The following is a 20,803-nucleotide window of genomic DNA, read 5'->3' on the forward strand; positions in this document are numbered from 1 at the left end:
CACAGGATAAATCTTAGGAGTTGTCATGATTAATTGGAAGAAACAAAGTTCTGATGCACACATCTGAATTAATTCTTCACTCTTTGGGTACCACTGGTTGACACAATGCAGATAAGTGCAGTAAAATAAAATTTAGTGGAGTAGAAATATAAAGTAGCTGCACCCTCCATTTTAGTTTTTAAAACTGCAGTTGAAGTATTTAATGTACAGACTGAGGTCAGTTTGTCACCGCTATGAAACAGACAATTTCTTTGTCAAGTGTCATTTTAATTTTATTGATGTGAATTCATATTGAGAACCGACAAACGTGGGCAGATAAACACTGACGAGACAAAATACATCAACTGAAAAAAGGCAACAGGATTCGTCAATGAAAACAAAGTGTAGCATGTTATGTAAAGTATGTAATGACAAAAAAAACATGTAAGCGTATTTACTATAAACAGTATTAAAAGGAGATCAGTTAAACAACTATTCCGAGGCCTATCGACCAATAACTGCTCGTGTTAGATGAAGTGATTGGTCTGGAGCAGCCAGAAGTTCACCACAGGCAGTGGAGAGGACGCAGTCGTCCTTCAAGTGTCTTTTCACACTTTGAACGAGTGTAACAGGATGTGAAGTTACATGGAGCTGAATGCGTTTTTTCATTGGCTCCAGTTGCTGTAACATGTAAAACTGTGGCACAAAACACAGACAGCGGTGGCGAGGCTCCTTCATACGTCAGGCGGCAAATTAAAATGGCAAAACCATATTGCTGTGGCTCTAAATGTTTCTATAGTTACTGAGTGATAAATTCAGTTTGACAAAAAATGGATGCTGAGTGTTTGTCAAGTTAGCAGAACATGTATGTACAATAATGAACCTTCCAGTCGTCTGAAACATACGAGAGGAGATAATCAAAGGTAAACATAAAACTTATTGTGATATATACTTTATATATACACAGTACTTTTACTGAGCTTTGTGTCAAGGATGATCAGGACTTCTCCTTGTGACTAAATCTCTAGAAATCTTTCATGACTAAGCAGTGTACAGTATAACAGTCTACTGTACATGAGAGCCATCGGTCAAATCTGTCAAACAGCCCTTTAGATACACTCACTGACGTCCTGTCACACGAGGAAACCAGCACATTACCCATGACCATGTTAAAAATAAAACTTAGATTTCATTTATTACATTACAATGTATTTGAAGCAGTGACAGAAGAACTCGGAAGATGAATCTGTTTTGTGCCCCCAACTTAAGTCTCTGATGCTGTGAGGTTGGAGGTGGGGGCGAGGTACGGGGAGGGGGAGGGGGGGGTTATTGACCAGTTGGGTCCAACGACAATCCGTCAAGCTCGGGGCAAGTCGTGGTCGTGGTCGAGGCCTTCGGCGCAGGGCTGCTGCATCTGCACCACCACGGTCTCCAGGGTGACTTCCTCATCGCTGTCGCTGCTGTCCAGCTCGTCGTCCTCGTACTCGGAGGACTCCTGGTCCTGCTCCGAGCGCGACGCTCCCGACATGGTCCCGAAGGAGTGGGCGCTGGTGGAGGCCAGGGAGCGCAGCAGTGGGGTGCTCTCGGACACCTCCTCGTTCTCATCGGGGCCGCTCTCCCCCTCCTCTGAGTCGGAGTCGCCCTGCGAGGGGACGACCTTCTGCTTACACACCGGACACGTCTTCTTGGTTTTGGTCAGCCAGGGGTCCACACACTTACTGTGGTAGGCTGAGCATGACAAGGAAAAGTTAGTGTTCCCGACGAAGAACAGTCAAATGTTTTATTTTAACGTTACACCCTCAGTTAATAAATAAAATGCTTTCAACCCCCAAGAGTAGAACTCAGTCAACTACTTAATTGCCACTGAATTAACTGACAACTACTTTGATGGTCAGTTTATGGTGAAATTACATAACACTGGAGTTTAGCTTGGGGAAAAACAAGGAATTTCTGGCCATTAGATTGGCTTTAGCAGTGCATTGGGGGCATTATTCACATTTGTGTTGGTCAAACAATCAAAAATCATCTGTAAATAAACCGTAGATGGAAATAAATTGTTGATAGAATCCCAACATTTGAATTAAACTTGATCTTCACAGGTTTATGTTATAAGGAAACATCACAGGATTGTCTATGGCATCAACACACCTTCGACTGTGACCGCAATCAACTACTAGTAAATCTGACTGTATATATGCATCAAAGCATTTTTCCGTAGTGACGTTTCGAGCACAAGGTACTTTCTCGTCATGTTTGACTCACCATGAGAACATGGCAGGACTCGGAGTTTGTCTCCTTCTTCGTATTCGTCCAGACAGATGGCACAGACGTCATAGCTGTCCCCTGGGTGGAAGATAAGACGTCTGAGCATTAGTTTACTCAGGTCAGGTAACGGTACGACAAGAGACTCTTCACAGCTGTTAAATTAAAGTAAAAGTTAAGCTTTGTTATAGGTGCAATAATCCACTATGAGCCGTGCAGTTATGAGGAATAATGCAACAAATGTGGGCTGATAAAGGTCATAACTTTGTACCTCACACGATTGACATAGGGCGTTTTCACACGTACATTGTTTGGTCCAGATCTCAAGACTTTTCAGTTTGGTCCGAACCAAACAACAGGTGTGAAAGGTGCCTCGCACCAACAGACCAGAAGTTAGTCCGACCAAAAGAGGTGATCTCGGACTGGATCAAACTGAGCCATGGTTTGGTCAGTTTCCGGTGTGAAAACACTTTTACTGACCAGTTGCAGTAATTTTCTCCATTCGAACAGAAAGACTTCAAGCTACCGAACGGACAACACGTCAACATCAGACACATGGCCGTCTACAAGCCAATCAACGTCAAGTATAGGCAGACGCAGCCCACCTAGGTGATGGCGACAGAGTGAACGTATGCCATACAAAATATGAAATGAAAAACCAAAACTAACCGGATCCAATGTGTACAAAGTTTGGAACTTGGGTTGTGAGTGTGTGGAGGTGGTTTTTAGTACTTTTTTCAGAAGGTCGCTGACGTCAGTTGAATCCATGACGCCTCGGTTGCCTCACAAGTTGGACTTCCTTAAACTCTTTGTGACTTTTCCAAACCTAACCCGCCCATCCAAACCCCCGCCCGCAGGTAAAATCCCGAAAAACCAAAGTGCCAGCGCTGCATTTCCTAACGTTACAGAAAGTGCAGAGTCTCTGCGGACGAAAAGCCCAGGAATGTATCAACGCACTTGCTCTCAAATTCCACAGCGTTCCTCCTCTCTTCCTTCCCTTCCTCTTCCCCGGGCCGAGAGGAGGGGAGAGGGGAGAGGGGGGAGAGGGGAGTGGAGCCGGTGTGTTTATGTAAGCTCTAAATGAGCATGTTTTCCCCCGACTGTGTCCGTGCCAGGGCTGCATGTGACCGTATAAGGATGAGGAGTCACATCGACCACAGCCTCCCCCGCCCCTCCTCCTCTTCCTTTCCTCTCTGAGCGTCAGCAACTTCAACTCAAGGTAACATGTTCAACTCATTGCTCATTGTTTCTCTTCACACTTACAGTTCTGTCCCCACCTCGCTCCCAACTTCAACAAAATGATAATTCACATCTCTTATTCTGCTCAACACTCTTCTTCCTTTTCTTCTGACATTATTCCAGAGCGGCGCCCATCTTTTCCTCCCTCTCTAACTGTTGGACAGTTGGGGTGAGGGAGAGGGAAACGTTTACGCAGGCACAGATCCAGTTTATTCTCAGGAAACGCTGAACTGTGGCACTAACTGTTACTGAGCTATTCTGAGAGAAGCAGAGACAAGAATGTCCAGTGGTATCCTGGACTCTGCTCTGAAGAGATAATGCACAGGAAGGAGTGTGTATCTAGTATTTAAATATAAATGACAGGACAACACGATTCCTCCTGATATCATTGACGTTGTGACAAAACAACGTCCATCAGAAGGGATGTCACAACGCCCCAAATTATGGTGTTGGTAACAATATCACTGAAATGGAAAGATTCTTGATACTAAATTCAACAACACAGCAAAAACTAGAAAACAAGGCAACACACGCATGCGATGATCCTCATGGTCAAATGTAAAATACCTCCATACACCAGACCTGTCGCTGCGCCCACACTCTTTCCCACCATCCCACATGTTGTAATTGTTTACTATGCCTTCTTCTCTTATCATGCTTGTAGAGTTATGCTGTCCTGGTCAGTCCCAGAAGAACTGCATCTCCACCACCTATGGCATCTACGGTACTTCAGTGCAGAAAACTAATTTACGTTCAGAATTTTGGCATCGACTCGATAAAGGAGTGTTGGTTCTCATGAAATTCAGTGAGGCAAAGAAGCAAAAGTTACTAACTTACTGAAGGAGAAAACAAGGGTGAAAAGTCACATGAAAGCTGTAACTCTCGTAAAGTGTAACTGTTCATCAGACTGATTTGAGGGGCTTTGACGAGCTGGAATCAAAGAGCGACAACAACAGATATTTTCTGTAGTTTTGCCTTCAAATAAAGTGGTTTCAATAAAATGTCGGAACTCTGTTTGTGTGTTTACAACTATTTTAAACATGTTGTATTCAAGTAATCTGTACATAGTTTATTTTAGTGTCACATATTTGAGGATAGTTCATATGGTTTTGTTTGTACTGTGAAACAATGCTAGTCGTCCTCTGCAACAACATCACCCACATAAATGTGTCTGCTGCCACTGAACCTGGTGACCTACGAGTCTGATAGTGTCTGATCACCTTCAGTGGATATTTTATTGTAATCAGCCTTATGATATGGAAACTGTGTCATTTTCTAAAACAAGCAGTGTCTGGTGAGAAAGCTGTAACGCAGTGTTCTGCAGCGGAGCATAATTCACAGTCTGGTCTGGTCATCCCTCATCACGGAACAAATGAACCGACTCCTGCTGATCAAAGATCTGCTGTGGACATTACTCACTGGCCTTTTCTAGAAGCGCTGACCTGATATCAGCTCAGTGATGTTATTACTGCGACCAGCTGAGATTCAGTTTTATGAGTCTCACCGGTAAAGAACATGTGAAGAAGAATGTGCGTGTGCGTCTGCTATGTTCCTATAATGTAGACGGCTCCCTGTCTCATCTCGAGCCTTGATCCTGTGTGCTCTGTGTGTCTCAGCTCTGGAGGGGGCTGGTAAAGTATATTTTTCAATGTTTTGGCAGTGTGTATATTCATACAGGTCTGGGAATGTCTTATAGTTACGTCTTGGGGCCAGTAGCACATCTTAAAAAGGACGTGCGAGCCCGTGCAGCTCTTCTCCCTCTCTTCAGTTTTCATTAATCAGCCGGTCTGCCAGTGCTCCTGGCTCTCAGAGGAACCACGCTGTCCCACTGAACTTCACATGAGCAGTGGCTGTGTGAAGCGGGGCGAGCGAATGAAAAGAGAGGGTGACCGAAAAACGCAGCGAAAGAGAGAAAAAAAATTGCTGCTGCACAGTGAGTCACAGCTCGAGCCAATCAGACGAGGGCAACTGGCACAGAGACCGAGAGACAAGAGAAAGCTCCTCTGTACTGACATCAACATGCCTCACACACCGACACTGAGACACTGCAGCTGCTCTGTTCACTGTGTGTGTGTGTGTGTGTGTGTGTGTGTACGTGTGTGTACGTGTGTGCGTTCCCTGCCTATGATTTGGAAGCAGAAGGCTGAAGGGAGGGGCGGAGTGACTCATTATACACAGGGAGGGATCAGACTGGAGGTCAGGAGTCACAGGGAGAGTCCAGCCTCTCTCCATCTAAACGTAGTGTTGAAAACAATCCCTCTGGTCTCTTCCGCCAGTTTAAAATTCACTCTGCGTGTGTGTTTTGATTTCCTAATGTCTGCTGGACGCTGGTTGCTAGTGAGACTCGCCCCCCGGAGGACAGAGACTTACTCTCAAACATCAGGCTCACGGCCGAAACGGGGATGACGCAAGGCTCTGCAACAGAACCAGAGCGTAAGTCAAGTTAATGGCAGCGCGGCGCTGCGTGCTGACAGCCGCGGCAGCTGCTATTACATAATCCTGTACATTGACACAGACCTTATGTTGCATGCTGCGCCTCAGACTGGTTTTGTATACCAATTACATGGGTACCATGGTTTTCATTAAGGCATTGTGCTCTATACATACAGACACTCTTTGTTTTGCCTACTATTCATTTCACCCTGTGGACTCTGATTTCCATACATGCGAGTCTGACGTTATGCAGAGCTGAACGCTACCACCTCTGGTGCAGATCTGGACCAGAACGGTGGCTAAATGCAATAGAAAGAAAATACTACCAACAACTGGGAAATGAAAGGTAGAAATTAAAAACGTGCACGACAGCAGCAGCAAGACAGACGTGAAAATGGTGTGGAAACAGAAAAAAACTGAAGTGTTTGCAGAGGCGACAGAAACAGTCCACTGATTTTTCCAGTCTCTGCTCCAAAGCTGAAGCCGGGAGGTTTCTCAGCAACACTTCTTGGAGAGAGGATCTAGTGGCTATCGTTGCATCATTCCGACAGTTTGATAATGACTTTAACATGCAATTGACGGAATCAAAGCCACAAATACTCCAGAAAATCTGAAAAAGATAAACTCACAAAAATGCCACAGCAGATACTCTATGATCTGATCAGACTATGGATTGCACCTTTAAAAAAGTGACACAACATCACAGTGTTCCCCTTTCACTATAGCTGCATCTGTTCAAAGCCCCCAAAGTCCGAGCTCAGCATTATCCGCTGTAGCTGAGGCCAAGGGCACCATTAGGCACCCTTCCCACTATGTGCTGCACACGCACACTTTTGAATTGATGAACCCCAAATTCAGGCAAGCTGCCCAAAAACATGTCGGGATGGGAACTGGAGCAGCAGAGACTTGAGTGACTCAGGGACGTATGTGGCACCGAATTGTCCAACAGCAAGAAACATTTTCTGATGTGTCACAACATGAGGCTTATAGGGGGAAAAAACCCACAGTCAGCACGCCGTAAACAAAGACCGGTCTGATGAGCTTTGTGATTCGAGCTTGTCAGATGTATAGTGAGCCTGGCATCGTTTTTGGTGCTGCATGGCCACACCAATTCACTGGTGTGTCCTCAAACAGGAGCAGATTTTTAAAGGTTTTCCTAAAAGACGTCTCCACAGATTTAACATTACTCTCATGTAACGTTGTGTGACTCTGCAGGATCAAAATCAGTGCAGCAGTCATCTTTTTTCTTCTTACTTGTCAAACACAGACACCTGCATCGCTCACAGTGCAACTGGACCACAGACAGTTCAGTCTGAAGTTCTGGTGTGTTAGCCGCTAATGTAGCGTCGAGCCTCGAGCAGCGATGAGGAGCAGAGGTCTGTTAAGGTCACTATTTTCCACACCTCCAGATTTTTTGTATTATCAAACTTGTAGTCTTCAGACCTGACGTGAACTCAGATCACATCACTTGAGGCAATTGATCCGAATTTCCACAGCGTCTTGTGGAAAATCAGCAGATTCCTTACAGATATTGGTGCACATTCATTTAACCTTGGATAACCTTCAAGCCACCAGAATCTCCTGTTTCTGTCTGATATCGTCCATCAACTGAAGAATCCATGTGTGTTTTTCAAATTGTTAACACTTTATTTTTGGTATATAAAGATGCATACCATCGCATGTACTGTTGCTTAGGATACATGTCACAAAAGTTGTGAAACTCACAACAATAAATACTATCAGGGACATGCTGATAGTATTATGACTATAGGAAGAAGATCCATGAAGAAAATAACTCTCAGGAGCCATCAATCCTTCTACAGGCAGTAGTGGTGTCAGTCAGTGTGATGCACGTCCAACAAAGACCCCAAACTAGGGTCTTATTTCTGTTGCATATACAAATTCCCATTGGACTCAAACTTGATTCAGCCAGATCAAATGTAATAGTCCACTCATGTCGTTCACCCATGACCTATTTTGTATGAATCCCACTTGATCGGTATGTACCATGCTTGATAATGCATTTTCCAGGCGACAGGCCAAGATCTTAGTTAAAAATCATAGAGTTAACAATTAATCAAATTTACAGGTTGACAATCAGAGGGGTTTGTTGTGTCCTTAGCGCCTCATGAATATTTAAGGGAGTGATATGTAAAAGGACTTATTCTATACATCTTGTTATATTGTCTCCAGGATATCTTCATACTACCTATATTGCTCCATCTGCATATATGCAGCTTATAGTTAGTACCTTAACACTAATATTTCTACATTATAATCGAATTTCTGTTAATATTCCTGCTATTCGACGTCTTACCCTTATCTGGAGTAAACACTCTCTAACAGTAATTCCCCAACAGAGGCACAGTCTCTTGTTTACGCCCTCCCACATTAAAATCAGGGCACTCTGTTCCTTTGCTCCAGGAACTCTGCACTCTGGAGCATTGCTCCAGAGTGCAGAGTTTAAAAGGTGATTAGGTTTGGAGATTTGATGTCCGCTTCCTGTGTCGCCAAACACTCTGACTCAGCTGACAGGAGCGCAGACATCCCCCCCGGGGGCTGTTTCCTGGACATCTGAACCCCCCCCAACGCAGAGGTTGAGGTTGAGTGTAGCAGTTCCTGGTGGAAACCCTGAGTCAGAGCGGGCGCTGCTCGCAGCCACAACCACCAGCGTGCACGAACCACAGAGCCTGACGCGACAGAAACAGCTATCTGAGCTAAGGCGCTACTTTTAGCTGCTGCGCTGCATGTGCATCTGTTCCTGCCAGGAGGGGAGGGGCGACTCAGCTCATAACCCCGTCAATTAGCCGCTTTGCAAGAGGGCCACTTATCATGCACCACCCATCGTCTATAAAGCCGCTTGGTGTTTCCCTCTGCACAGCTGAGTGTAGTCAGGGGCCTTCCAGTCTGCAAAATACAGCTGCTGGAGGAAACTCAGCCGACAGAAGAAACACACAGACACACACAGACAAAACTCACTTGACCATAGCACAGAGAGGATTTGCATTGCAAAACAATGCTATAGCCAGTCTGACCATTGTACCGCGACAGAGGGGCAAACTGAGCTAAAACGTTTCCAGTCAAACTCAAACAGAGACGTAGCAGAGATTTGTTCAACTACTCATCTCACACACCTTTTTATCGAATCTATTTTTCTCCCTGTTACTGTTCTAACAAACAACCACCATCTACTGTACATGTGTTCAACTTTCAGATAAAATAACCTTAACATCAACCCCTGGAATGAACAACACACATTCCAAACCATCAGTCATGTGTCCAGTCTCGACAGTGAGGAGCTCTAATCTGCCACACAGGGCTTTGTGAAAAAAATCAAGTCCATATTAATCCGATTAGCTGTACAGGTGCAGAGCTCGAGGGAGGAGAGATGTTTAACAATGACACCTCTCTTCTGGGCCAAATCATGTGAGAAACAGCAGCGTGGCATCAGCATCTCCACAGCTTCTGTGACAGTCGACTACAAACTGAACTCCAGCCAGCGAATATATAATTTACTGTATTTCCTTCACTTATCTACCTCAAGAGCAGATGGAAGGTTTTTATTTGAGGAAGGCTTGTATTAGAAACAGTCCTTTATTTCTCATTTCATGTGTTTAATAAGTATTTTTATATTCTTGGTCATAGTCTAATATGACTCTGATTTGGTTGGGGCTGCAGTGCGAGTTACAGCGAGCAGAGCGGTGAAGTGAACCAGGTGAAATGAAGAGAACGTGACTTGTGAAAAACGTGACTTGTTACTGTTGGAGCGGCTTAAAGGTTGAAGGCTTTGTCAAACCACCTGGTAAACAACCATCTACTCCCCCCCACACACACACACACACACACACACACACACACACACACACACACACACACACACACACACACACACACACACACACACACACACACACACACACACACACACACACACACACACACACACACACACACAGTCTCCCGTCATGTTTTTAGTGATCATGTAATCTACTGCGTGAGACAGTGTTGGATTGAGTTAATAGTGAACATAACTGTTGCTGCTCTAGAAACTGTTTGGTCATAGTATCACATGCTCCAAATCATATTGTAAAGACTAATACTAAACGGGCCCCATATGTTTATTCCGGACTACAAATGACTACAACACTACAAATTGAAATGTTTGTGCTTCCCTACCTTTCTTGAACTTGTGAATTGGGAGTTTCTTGAGCTGATCTTTGCGCAGGCGGCTCCTCCGAGCTCTGTGTCGATCCTGGACGAACTTGGTAATCTAGTCAAAGCAAAGAAAAGATAGAAAACTGTCACATCTTTTTAAAACCAGCACACGAAGCCAAAGTCCATAAACACAAAACAATTTCTGTCTCCAAAGCAACATGGTTACATAAGGACAGGTACGAGATTTTCAAGCTCATATTGGATGAGAGCCTTCAGCCTGACACTGTAATACACTGTGATACTTGACAAAGAACCAGTTTGGACTCAAATGTGTTTTTCTAATGCAATTAAACAGAAACATTGCAGGTTCTCAGGAGGAAAAAATCCTGTAATAACATCAGATATTTTTTCCTTTTAATTGGCAAGCATCTAATTTAAACATCTACAGTTACCATCTCACAGTTATAGGCCTCAGCCAACTGCGTTTCTGCAGAAACTAATGATGACACCGTGAAACTGACCTTTGACCGTTAGCATATCAAACGTCATCACTTCCATTATTTTATCCCATTTGTCATTTTTATTGAATGTCTGCAATTAGTGTTTGAGTTCTTAAGTTATGGCCAAAAGAATATGTTTCTTGAGGTAACAGTGACTTTGACCTTTGACCAAATTCTATTCAGTTCATCTTTCAATGTGTTTGTGCCGGATGTAGGGAGTTTTCTCCAGGCGTTCTTGATATATCACACTCACAAGAATCTAACAGACGTGAGGTCACAATGACTCTGACCTTTGGCCAACAAAATCTGATCAGCTGAGTTAAATTGAATGTTTCTGCTGAATTTGAAAAAGTTCCCTCAGGGCATACTTGAGATATTTAATTGGAAGAACATGTAAGGTCGGACATAGGCACAAGCAACCTCAACTCATAAAGCCTCTGGCCATGGCTGTCGGTGCAGTAGAATTTAAAAAAAGTAGAGGCCATCTACCTTTTAATATGAGCCCAATTTTGTTAGAGTTGTATTCGATGTACCTACCATGAAAACAATGATGAGGATGAGGCAGATTCCCACGATGATGAGGAAGGGGATCAGGTAATATTCTAGTGGCAGGCTGAAGTCTGACATGAGGACAACGTGTCCCCTAGAAGAACAAGCAGAGCCACAGTCAGGTCAGGAAACTTTTGGTACACAACACTGGTTCACTGATGCAAGGTTGCTTTTCACATATGAAGAATGCAGCAGGAGATTGTCCGCAATCAGACGCATTCAGAGTAACAGAAAAATGTCTGGAACTTTAAGGTGAGGGGTGGTGCCTGGGTGGAACGTGCAAGAGGCAGCACATGACGTCAACTTGACCCTTATCACCAAAAGCTCAAATCTCCTTGTCTTTTAAGGTTGAAATCTTCTTCAGCATCTTCTACCTGTATGGCTAATCTTTTTTTCATTCCAAGATATTTATATCCTTTTTGTTTTTATCAGTTTTGTGTTCTTCACAGAAACTTCCTCAACACGCTCACTTACTCGCTGTGAATTTTCCTGCTGTATTCTCACATGGGCTCACTCTGACAGTTTCTGGCCATTTTACTCTGGGGGTCTGAAAGGAAAAGTTCTGGAAAATGTGAGCAGCAACTGGCTTGGACATTTGCATTCTCACACACAGCCCCTCTTGAAAATTCCAGGAAAATGTGCGGAGTTCAGTGCATGTCTGAAAGCAACGGTGACGGTGACAACACAGAGGCTGAATTATTTCTGTAATCAAAACAGCGTATTATTGTGAGCTTCCACATTTCAGATATTCCTTATGGTGATGTTCAGTTGAAAATGCAGCAGTGTGACAGTCAAACCAAGGTTCCTTTATCGGTAAAATGACATTTCACACTGTTAATTAATTAAGTAAACTGCTCTTCGTCTTTTCACAGAACTCCCTCTGCTCCGGTTAAAACTGTAACAGCTAACGTGGTTTACAATGACAAAACCAATACCATGTTTGGAGTTCATTCCTCTGTGAAAGCAAAGACGTGGGAATAACAGTCAATTTGATTTGGATGGTACACACACACACACACACACACACACACACACACACACACACACACACACACACACACACACACACACACACACACACACACACACACACACACACACACACACACACACACACACACACACACACACACACACACACACACCAGCTGATTCAAAAATGTAGAAATGGGATCTAATTGCTCTCTGCGCTCCTCTGACAGGCTGAGACACTTCATTACCAGATTATCACCTCAGCAGCAGCAGCAGTGACAATACATGAGAAGACAAATCCTCTGCACTGATATGTTGCAGTGAACGCTGCCGGCTGAACATTTGATCACACTGTACAAAGCCAGGAAGCACAGAGTGGACAGAAGAGACAGTTTGGAGTGAAGCAGCTGAATTAAGCAGACATCTCTTCATGAGGTTTCACTGAAGGAATCATGATGAGCAGAGCTAAACAGAACTGTTTCTATTTATAGTGATGGCCAGAAAAATTAGATTTAGGTTTAGTCTTACCCCTTGTCATATGTGTAGCTTTCTTTCAGAGAGTTGGCCGCGTCTTCACCAACAAACACAGAGGGAATATCGATCTGCTTCATAACATCCACTAAAAAGGGAAATGAGACAAAAAATAAATTATCTACAGAGAAAACGAAATAAAACAGGAATTCTCTCTATCATAATAAATATTCAAATGTGTCACAATTTGAGAAAAATCTTTTTACGTTTTTCTGGAGTTTTTAACACAGCTTTCATTCTTTTGGACTTGAAGATCATGAGATTCATATTAGACGATTGGTTTATTGACAGAAATCAATAGGCAACTTTTAACTTTTTGAGCAAAAATGATCAAAACCTGGTTCCAGATTCTCCTATGTAAATATAAAGTTGTATTTGTATTCTGTGACATAAAAAATGTGATTGCACTTGTTTTTCAAAAAACTCTTTGATGCATACGTACACCTGAAGTGACAGGATTCACCTATCACCAACTAGCATTACTGTGTATAGATCACTTTGGGTTTATGAAGCCTCCTGGATAAAATATGACCCTGCTGCACATTCTCACGTAAGAAATGGGGACTGAGATAGCTGGTGAGACTCAGGAGAAAGAAAACCCCAGACACAAAACTGGGTTCGAAAGGGGACAACAAGGACTCATAGGCAGGGAGGGCTCCGGTGCTGCAGGGCATCATATCCTGCCTCAAGTACATTTGGAGACTATAATGAGTTCTTGACTGTATACTTGCTTTATTTTCCCTCAGGCTCAGAGATATAGAAAAACAAATCTTCATCCTCTGTCAACACGGAGATGCATGAACAGAAATCTGTGTACGATGTTAAATGCCTCTGTGTTGGAGCACAGAGGAGGAGGTGGCTACTTACGATCGTTGGATCCCATGCTGATTAAGTCATTGGAGTCCACATTGTGAACAATGGCCGCCTTGTATCCCGCTTTCTGGGCGTTCAGGACCTGAGAGGAGACAAAACATTGACGTCTTGGTGGTTAAATGGATCCACGCTGGTGCAGACACCTGGTGGTTTGTCAGTGGGTTAACCTGAGCTGCTACTATCAGACTAAAAATAGCTCAAGGTGAAGGTGGTAAGTGTCAGAGCAGCAGTTTGTGTGTCGGATAATTTGACCAAATATCGTCCCACTATAAGAGAGAGCAGCATCAAACCACATTAAGCACTGACATAGAAACAGAAACCAGTTGTGGTTGGGAGGGAGAGCGCTCTCTGATTCTACTAAGAGGCTTTTAGCTGTAGAGCCAGAGCATGGCGTTAATATCAATGTACAATCTGCAAGCTTCAATCTATTCACTCACAACAGTTTGACACATGTACCAGTGCCAGTATAAAGACGCCCTCTACGGCTGATGTGAATGAAATTTAGATTTGAATGCTTTTGAATTTATTATGTCAGGATCTTTATCACAACAGCAGAACTGAGCAGAGGACAGAGACCAGAGATAAAGCAACACTGTGGCTCCACGGTACATTTCCCAGGAAGTGTTAACTAGAGACAAGATGTTTGCATTTAATGCCCAGACAACTCACATCCCCACGATAAACACTCAGCTGACTGAGCTGTAACTGAAGATCCGAAACAGGAAACATTCGATTCAGCAGAGGGAACCCAGGGGTAAGAAAAAAGCTGAAGACTGACTGGGCTAAAGGTTAGAAAGTCTGCTCTTTTACATGAGGGCATCACAAACTTTGAAAGTCTGCACAACAATTTTATACCAAGTTATTGTAATTCAAAAATTACATCTCACATGGAGAAGAGTTTCAGTGCTGACCTCAATATTCTTACCCAATATCCCCAATTCTGTCTGGTTTAACGGATCTTTACGAAATTCGGTACACACAACGGACAAAAAAATAAAAAAAGTCAGTGGCACCAATTTGATTAACACAACAGGAAGTCGGCCATTTTGGATTTAGTGGCCATTTTGGCCATTTTACACGTTGTGTATTTTAACAAACTCCTCCAAGAGAATTCATCAGATCAACTTCAAAATCAGTGAGTGCCGTCTTAACAACATGGAGATGATCAGAGTCCCGGCCTCAACAGCTCCATATGTCAACATTAACTCTATTCGTCTGTTTGTAGTGATAGTGATAGCACCACCTACTGGCAACAGGAAGTAAGCCTCATTTTACAACTTTAACTGGATTTACATGACATTTTCACCGTATGGTCTGCACTTGATGGACCGTAATGCGTGATTAGTGGCCGTGGTTCGGCGTTGTGTGACGGACACAGGAAGTGAAGTGTTTATCCTTCCTGCGGTGCACAAAACGCATGCAACACCGAGTCGCTTCACCCGGTCCCTGTCCGCCCTCCCCTGCGGCTGCATCAGGTCCCGAGTTTACAATTGCTCAGGCCCTATTCAAGTTAGGGAAAAAGTGTAGTTGTGCGTCTGCCTGTGCTTGTGTTTAGCTTGTACACTGTTGCATAAACATGCCTCCATGTCGACACAATCATTAATCATAGATGTGTTGCTCTAAACCTCTTGAGGAAAAAAAAGTTATGCCTCTCACTGCTACATAAAAACAGATGCTACAGTGTCTTGAAATCAACCTGTTTACCGCGTGTGTGCGCACGCATGTGTTTGTGAGTGTGTGTGTGTGTGCGCATCCAGGAAAGTGCAATCACTTCCTAAAGGTAAGATTTTGTTGATGAAGTGACAGGCAGATGAGTTGAGTTTTTTTTTTACGCTTTTACAACTTGCTGGAAACATTAAAAAGTAAAATGGTGACAGCAGCCGTGCGCTGCATCACTGATACATGGGAAACTGATGTAATGAGGATCTTTCAACTGTGAGTCTGTTTTTGTGGCTCTGACACACTGTAGAAGTTTCAGTATCCTGACTGGCCATTGTTGTGGCTCATGGCTCACAACAGATGTGGTGGAGGAAATAGGATGTGATGATATATCCTGGAATAAACCATTATGTGCTTTTACATAGTTAGAGATACAGATGGGATGGTGATTGTTTCTCCTACAATTGAAGGAAAAAAACTTTTTGCATCAGGATCATATAAATAATCACTGAAAATATGTGAGGACTGAATGCACTGATCTTTTCTTTGTTCCTTCCTTTAGTTTTGTTTAGTGGTGCCGCTCTACAAAATAGATATTTAATAAGACGCCTGTAAAATATGTTAACAAGTGTGGGTGCTAGCTGGCATTAAATGCAGGTGTAGACCAAAGAAGGCTTATCACTGTGTCCCAGTTGTCGGTAAAGCCTTTTCCACATTGAAAATGAATGTAATCTTTGTTATTTGCAACAACAAGGCTAAAAAAATACATTTAATGAGATTAGCATTAATCCGATTAGATTTTATACAAATTTGACCCATTTGGACATTTGAAAGGAACGAAAACGTTAAAAAATTCATTCTTTATGTCTGAATTTGTTTTTATTGTTCCTAAAAAGTTTTGTAAAAAGGAGGTCATGCGGTTTTGAAGGCAGCTTTGATTTATGGCTTAATTGGTTATAATGAAACCTTCGATTCAATACAGTTGTTAAGTCCTTCACTTTCAATGAAGTTTTATGCACTACGAGGCAGGTCCCACAAACGTTTGCTTTGGGCTCTCACATGTACAGGACGAATCCGACAAGGTGGTCACTGTCAATAACATGAGCTGTGCAAGTGTGTGTTGAGTGTCAGTGTGTGTATGCCCTGCAGCTTTACCAGGCCTCTTTATACGAGCATTGTACTCTGCTGTGGTGCAAGGAAATCCATTTAGATCTGTTAGGGCTTGTGTGTGTGTGTGTGTGTGTGTGTGTGTGTGTGTGTGTGTGTGTGTGTGTGTGGTGGCCTGCACATGGACGCCACACTGAGCAGTCCTGTCCTTTGTCCGTTCCTCGTCATTGTGATTTTATGCACAGGCATACGTGAAGCAGCGCGTTTGGCAGCCGCAGCATTGTGAGCCCATGTGTTTTCCTGTGAGAGCGTTATTGTGTGGAGGTATCAATGGCTGCTGTGTGTGTCTAGAGGCACGCTGTCTAGATGAGTGACACACACACAAAATACTGCGTCTGGGTGTGTGCATGTGCATGAGTTCTGAGGGAGGAAAGTGAGCTAGGTGAAGGCTACGGTTGTATGATATCACAAACAAGCATTTTTGCCATTTTATTGTCTTTAAGTGTCAAATTTGGGCTTTTTACAGGTTCATGATTTTAATGTGGGAGGTCTACTAGAACAGATGCTGGAATGTCCAAAATACACATTATGCATCACCTTTTTTCAACCGAAACACTCTTTTAGGTATTGGTCTGCCTCTGAACGCCTGCTCTGATTGGACAGCGGCTTAAGGCATGTGTCAGAAATCTCACGCCCCTTTCCCAGAGGTTTCTTCATCAGCTGTGAGCACTGCTGTAGCTACGATAACAATGGCGTCTGCTCGGCCACACCAAGTTGAGCAATATAACCAGTAAACGGGCAGGTTACATGGAGCAATGTTTTCTGTGGGACTCCCCCATTGCTGCAGTCTTTGGTCTTTGTAAATTAGCATAACCTTTCCATCCATTAGCTGTACCGCCTAAGTTTTGAGGGTGACAGGTCCTAGTTGACATTGGAGAGGCCGTGTAAACCCTGGGCAAGTCCCCAGCCCATCACAAGGCCAAAACCTTTACACCCACAAAAAAGCTTTGTGACAGGCTAGAGGGGGGAACCCAAAATGCATAATATGGGAAATTTAATTATCTAAACATTCACTACTTGTACAGTTTGTATTGTTTTAACTAGTGTCTGTTACGTATGTGGGAGAGCACCTGTGGATTGTTACTAATTTTGTTCTACAATGACAATAAAGGAATGAAACCATCCATTCATCCAACCATCCATCCGAGTTTGACTGACTGGAAAACACTGGCTAGCCAACAACCATTTAGAGGTCACACTTTAAGTCCTAAAATCTACTTAACTTATAAAACGTAGGTGTTGACAGTTAAAGTCAAAGTGCCTGGTGTTTACTTTCAACACTAACTGCTCTACAGTTAAATTCAGTGTCTTTTTAGGGGGATTTTACAGTGTAACTAAGGAGCCACTCTGGCTGTGTGCTGTCTAGATGCCAGTGTGCAGTGTGGTCTGTCTGCCTGGGATCTGCGGAGGAATTCAACCTCTGCTGCTGGCTCACTCTTGTGTTTGCATGGGCAAGATAAGGACATTCAGTGCATTCCTGAGAACCGAAGAGAGGGAGGACGCAGCGGAGGGAGAGGCAGAAAAGGAGAGAGGGAGAGAGGAGGGAAAATGAGATGTGAAACCTAGAGAAATAAGACTTGAGCTAAACAAAAGCCACTAGTTTCTCCTCGACCGCGTGCAGACCATTGTGAGCTGGAGCTCCATCTTCCATGTCAATTTAACAGCATTCATTACACAGAGTAATTGCTGAAATCCCTGTGGGAGCACACATAAAACTCCTGCTTTTTATCCTACACAATATCACTCTATACAACCAACTTCATTATGACAGTGCATGGAAAAAAAGGGGAAAACATCAAAACTAAAATATAGCTCTTCATTATTATTGTGAAAAGTTTCATGTTTTTTCACATGGCAGTTGCCCCGAACTGTTATTGTGCAGCTACAGTGGGAGAACTAAAGGTTAAGTGTATTCCTCAAGGGCATCTCCACATCTTTTATTGTCATGTGACGGCATGACTTGGCTCCAGCTCTAGCTCTGTTTTTCTCTCGCTCTCCTTCACTCTGCAATATTTTTTCCTTTTTTGTACGATCAGGCCTTGGACTCATAACAGTTTTGAAATATAATAAGCATCTGATTCTTTTTTTCTCCCTCTTCATGGCACCCTGCCGTGTGCTGACCAAAGTCTGACTCTGCTTGCTGCACAGTCGTGGTGGGTTTACTCATGCTATTGACCAATATGGATTTGTATAAGGCAGACTGGACTCGGCTTAATTGGATGTTGTTTTTAGAGCCGTGCGAGTGAAATTAACAACCTGCAGAAGCTTTTACTCTGGAGGTTAAGAACACAGTGTGATACACAGTATAAGTGCTCATAAATTTGCATTGAAATTATTCCACCTGGAGTGTATCTGAAAGATTTATCAGTTTGATAATAAGTCAATATATTGTGTGTAATTTTTCTAATTCCCATAGAAATATCTTACATGTTACGTTAAAGGAAATCAGAATCTTAACGTAAACTTTCTAGAAATGTCAAATTAACACTTATATATATATTATATATATACTTAATATTTTAGATATTGAATTTTAGCAACAAATCCTCAAATTTGAAAAGCTTTAGTTCCAAACATTTGGTATTTTTCATCGGTAAATAAGTAAATAATTGATAAATTGTTTCAGAATTAGTGATAATGTCATTATGTATTTACAGGTGATTTGAGCTTCTCAAATTTGAAGATCTTCTTTTCAAATTCCTATTTCAAACATTATGGACATATGGTTGGGCAAAATGAGTCATTTTGTGTAATATGTGTGAAAATGATTTGCCTATTAAATAACTGATAAATGAATGGTTTGAGAATTAAAGGCAAATTGAATTTAAACCAAGCAGCTGCTGCACTTGAAACTTTCCTACAAATGTCCTCATTTAGTCCAAACAAACCTGATGAACCCGTTTTATTTAGCCCATTGAGGCATTTTAAGTTTTCGTGTCCTTCAGTCAGAAGGTCGCAGCTGCTGGAGGCCGACAGCTCTGGACTGTGTATTTGTGTCGAGCAGCTTCCTGTGAATGTGTGGGACTATGTGACAGAAGGTGTTACTGAAAAAATTAAAAAAACACATTTCAACAACACTGTAAAATCACTGTAAAAACACAGTGTTTGTATGTACAAATTAAAGTGCGTCAGACCTGACTTGTGTCGGTCACAGTTGACTGGAGCTATGTAAACGGTGCCACCTGGAGCTGCCTCGCTCAGTGGCGCTGGAGTTAACCGTTTACATCCCAAAAAAGAGAATAAACAAAGATAAACATTTAAATCTGTTTGCCGGTCTTATTGCTCAATAAATTGATTTCTAATCGATGATCAGTTAATAACTAATTTCACAAAAATGTTGTTAAAAGAAGAGTTAGATAATTATGTCCTGGTATCATCTACCTATAGACTGACTGACTATGACATAACATATGCCAGCACACACAGGTCTTATGTTTCTGCTCCTGTAGCAGGATCTGTAAGAGTGGTGGTGTGGACAGAGACTGCTGATAGCATCACTCATTACTGCTGCATCACACCACCGACTGTGTGTGTGTGTGTGTGTGTGTGTGTGTGTGTGTGTGTGTGTGTGTGTGTGCCAATAATGACTGCATCCTCACTCATGTGTGTGTATCTGCTGCCAACACTGCACAGCCTCCTCATCCAGTGCTGCAGCTGAAACATAGACTTGTCTTCCCCGCCTCTCCTCTTTTTCCTTCTCTTCTTCCTCTTGCACCACCAACATCCTCTGCTTCACACACTCCTCTCTTTTCTACTTGCTCTCTTCCCCCCCTCTTTAACTCAAGGTCCTCTTTTATTCATCTTGCGGTTGTCCATTATTAGTCCACACTTGTGTCCCATGAAGGCTGTAAAGATGATCAGCCCTGAGCCTGGTGCTGTCGCCGGACTGCGTTTGCATAGAGCAGACTTGACCTATGCTTTGTGTAAATGAGTCTGAGCAGCACAGCACACCTTTCTCACACGACACAACTCAAACTAAGTGTTGCAGCATAAACACCAGTCGAGATTAAGTCAAAATAAATGTCTTTTTCTAAGTTTCAAAAATAAGTTTTATCTAACCGTAACTAAACACCAAACAATTAGCAAAGAAACTATTTAAAAGGGTAGCAGGGAGAGAGAAAAACTAGAATCACCACATTGTGTTTGTATGTTTCCCTCAACCAGTCACGTTGCAGGAAACCTGTTCACAATGTTCCCTTCTGTTCCCGAGTTACGCTGCTGACTAATGTCCAGTGTTGATGCAGAACTTCATGATGTCACAATGAAGTTGACCTTTGACTGTCATCACTTCATTTTATTCTTTTAGACATTTGTGATCAGATTTGTATGAATAGTGTCACAAAAACATGTTTTGTGAGGCCACAGTGACCTTTAACCTTTAACCTTTGACCAACACAATCCAATGAGTTCAAGTCCAAGTGAACCTTTGCACCAAATTCAAAGAAATTCCCTCACGGTGCCTTTGAGATATTGTGTTCACGAGA

General features: G+C 42.8%; 1 protein-coding gene across 1 annotated transcript in view; it reads right to left on the reverse strand.

The window, feature by feature from the left end:
* Positions 1-254: 254 nt before the first annotated feature.
* rnf13 (ring finger protein 13) overlaps positions 255-20,803 on the reverse strand; it is a 40,106-nt gene continuing 19,557 nt past the window's right edge. The window contains exons 5-10 of the mRNA XM_035177234.2: positions 13,488-13,575; positions 12,618-12,708; positions 11,106-11,211; positions 10,090-10,183; positions 2,242-2,322; positions 255-1,707 (exon numbers count right to left, since the gene is read on the reverse strand). Of these exons, the coding sequence (XP_035033125.1) occupies positions 1,337-1,707; positions 2,242-2,322; positions 10,090-10,183; positions 11,106-11,211; positions 12,618-12,708; positions 13,488-13,575 (831 nt within the window). The 3' untranslated portion in view covers positions 255-1,336. The remainder of the gene's footprint in view (positions 1,708-2,241; positions 2,323-10,089; positions 10,184-11,105; positions 11,212-12,617; positions 12,709-13,487; positions 13,576-20,803) is intronic.

This window comes from Hippoglossus stenolepis, chromosome 14 (assembly GCF_022539355.2).
Source record: "Hippoglossus stenolepis isolate QCI-W04-F060 chromosome 14, HSTE1.2, whole genome shotgun sequence".
Classification (NCBI taxonomy): Eukaryota; Metazoa; Chordata; class Actinopteri; order Pleuronectiformes; family Pleuronectidae; genus Hippoglossus; species Hippoglossus stenolepis.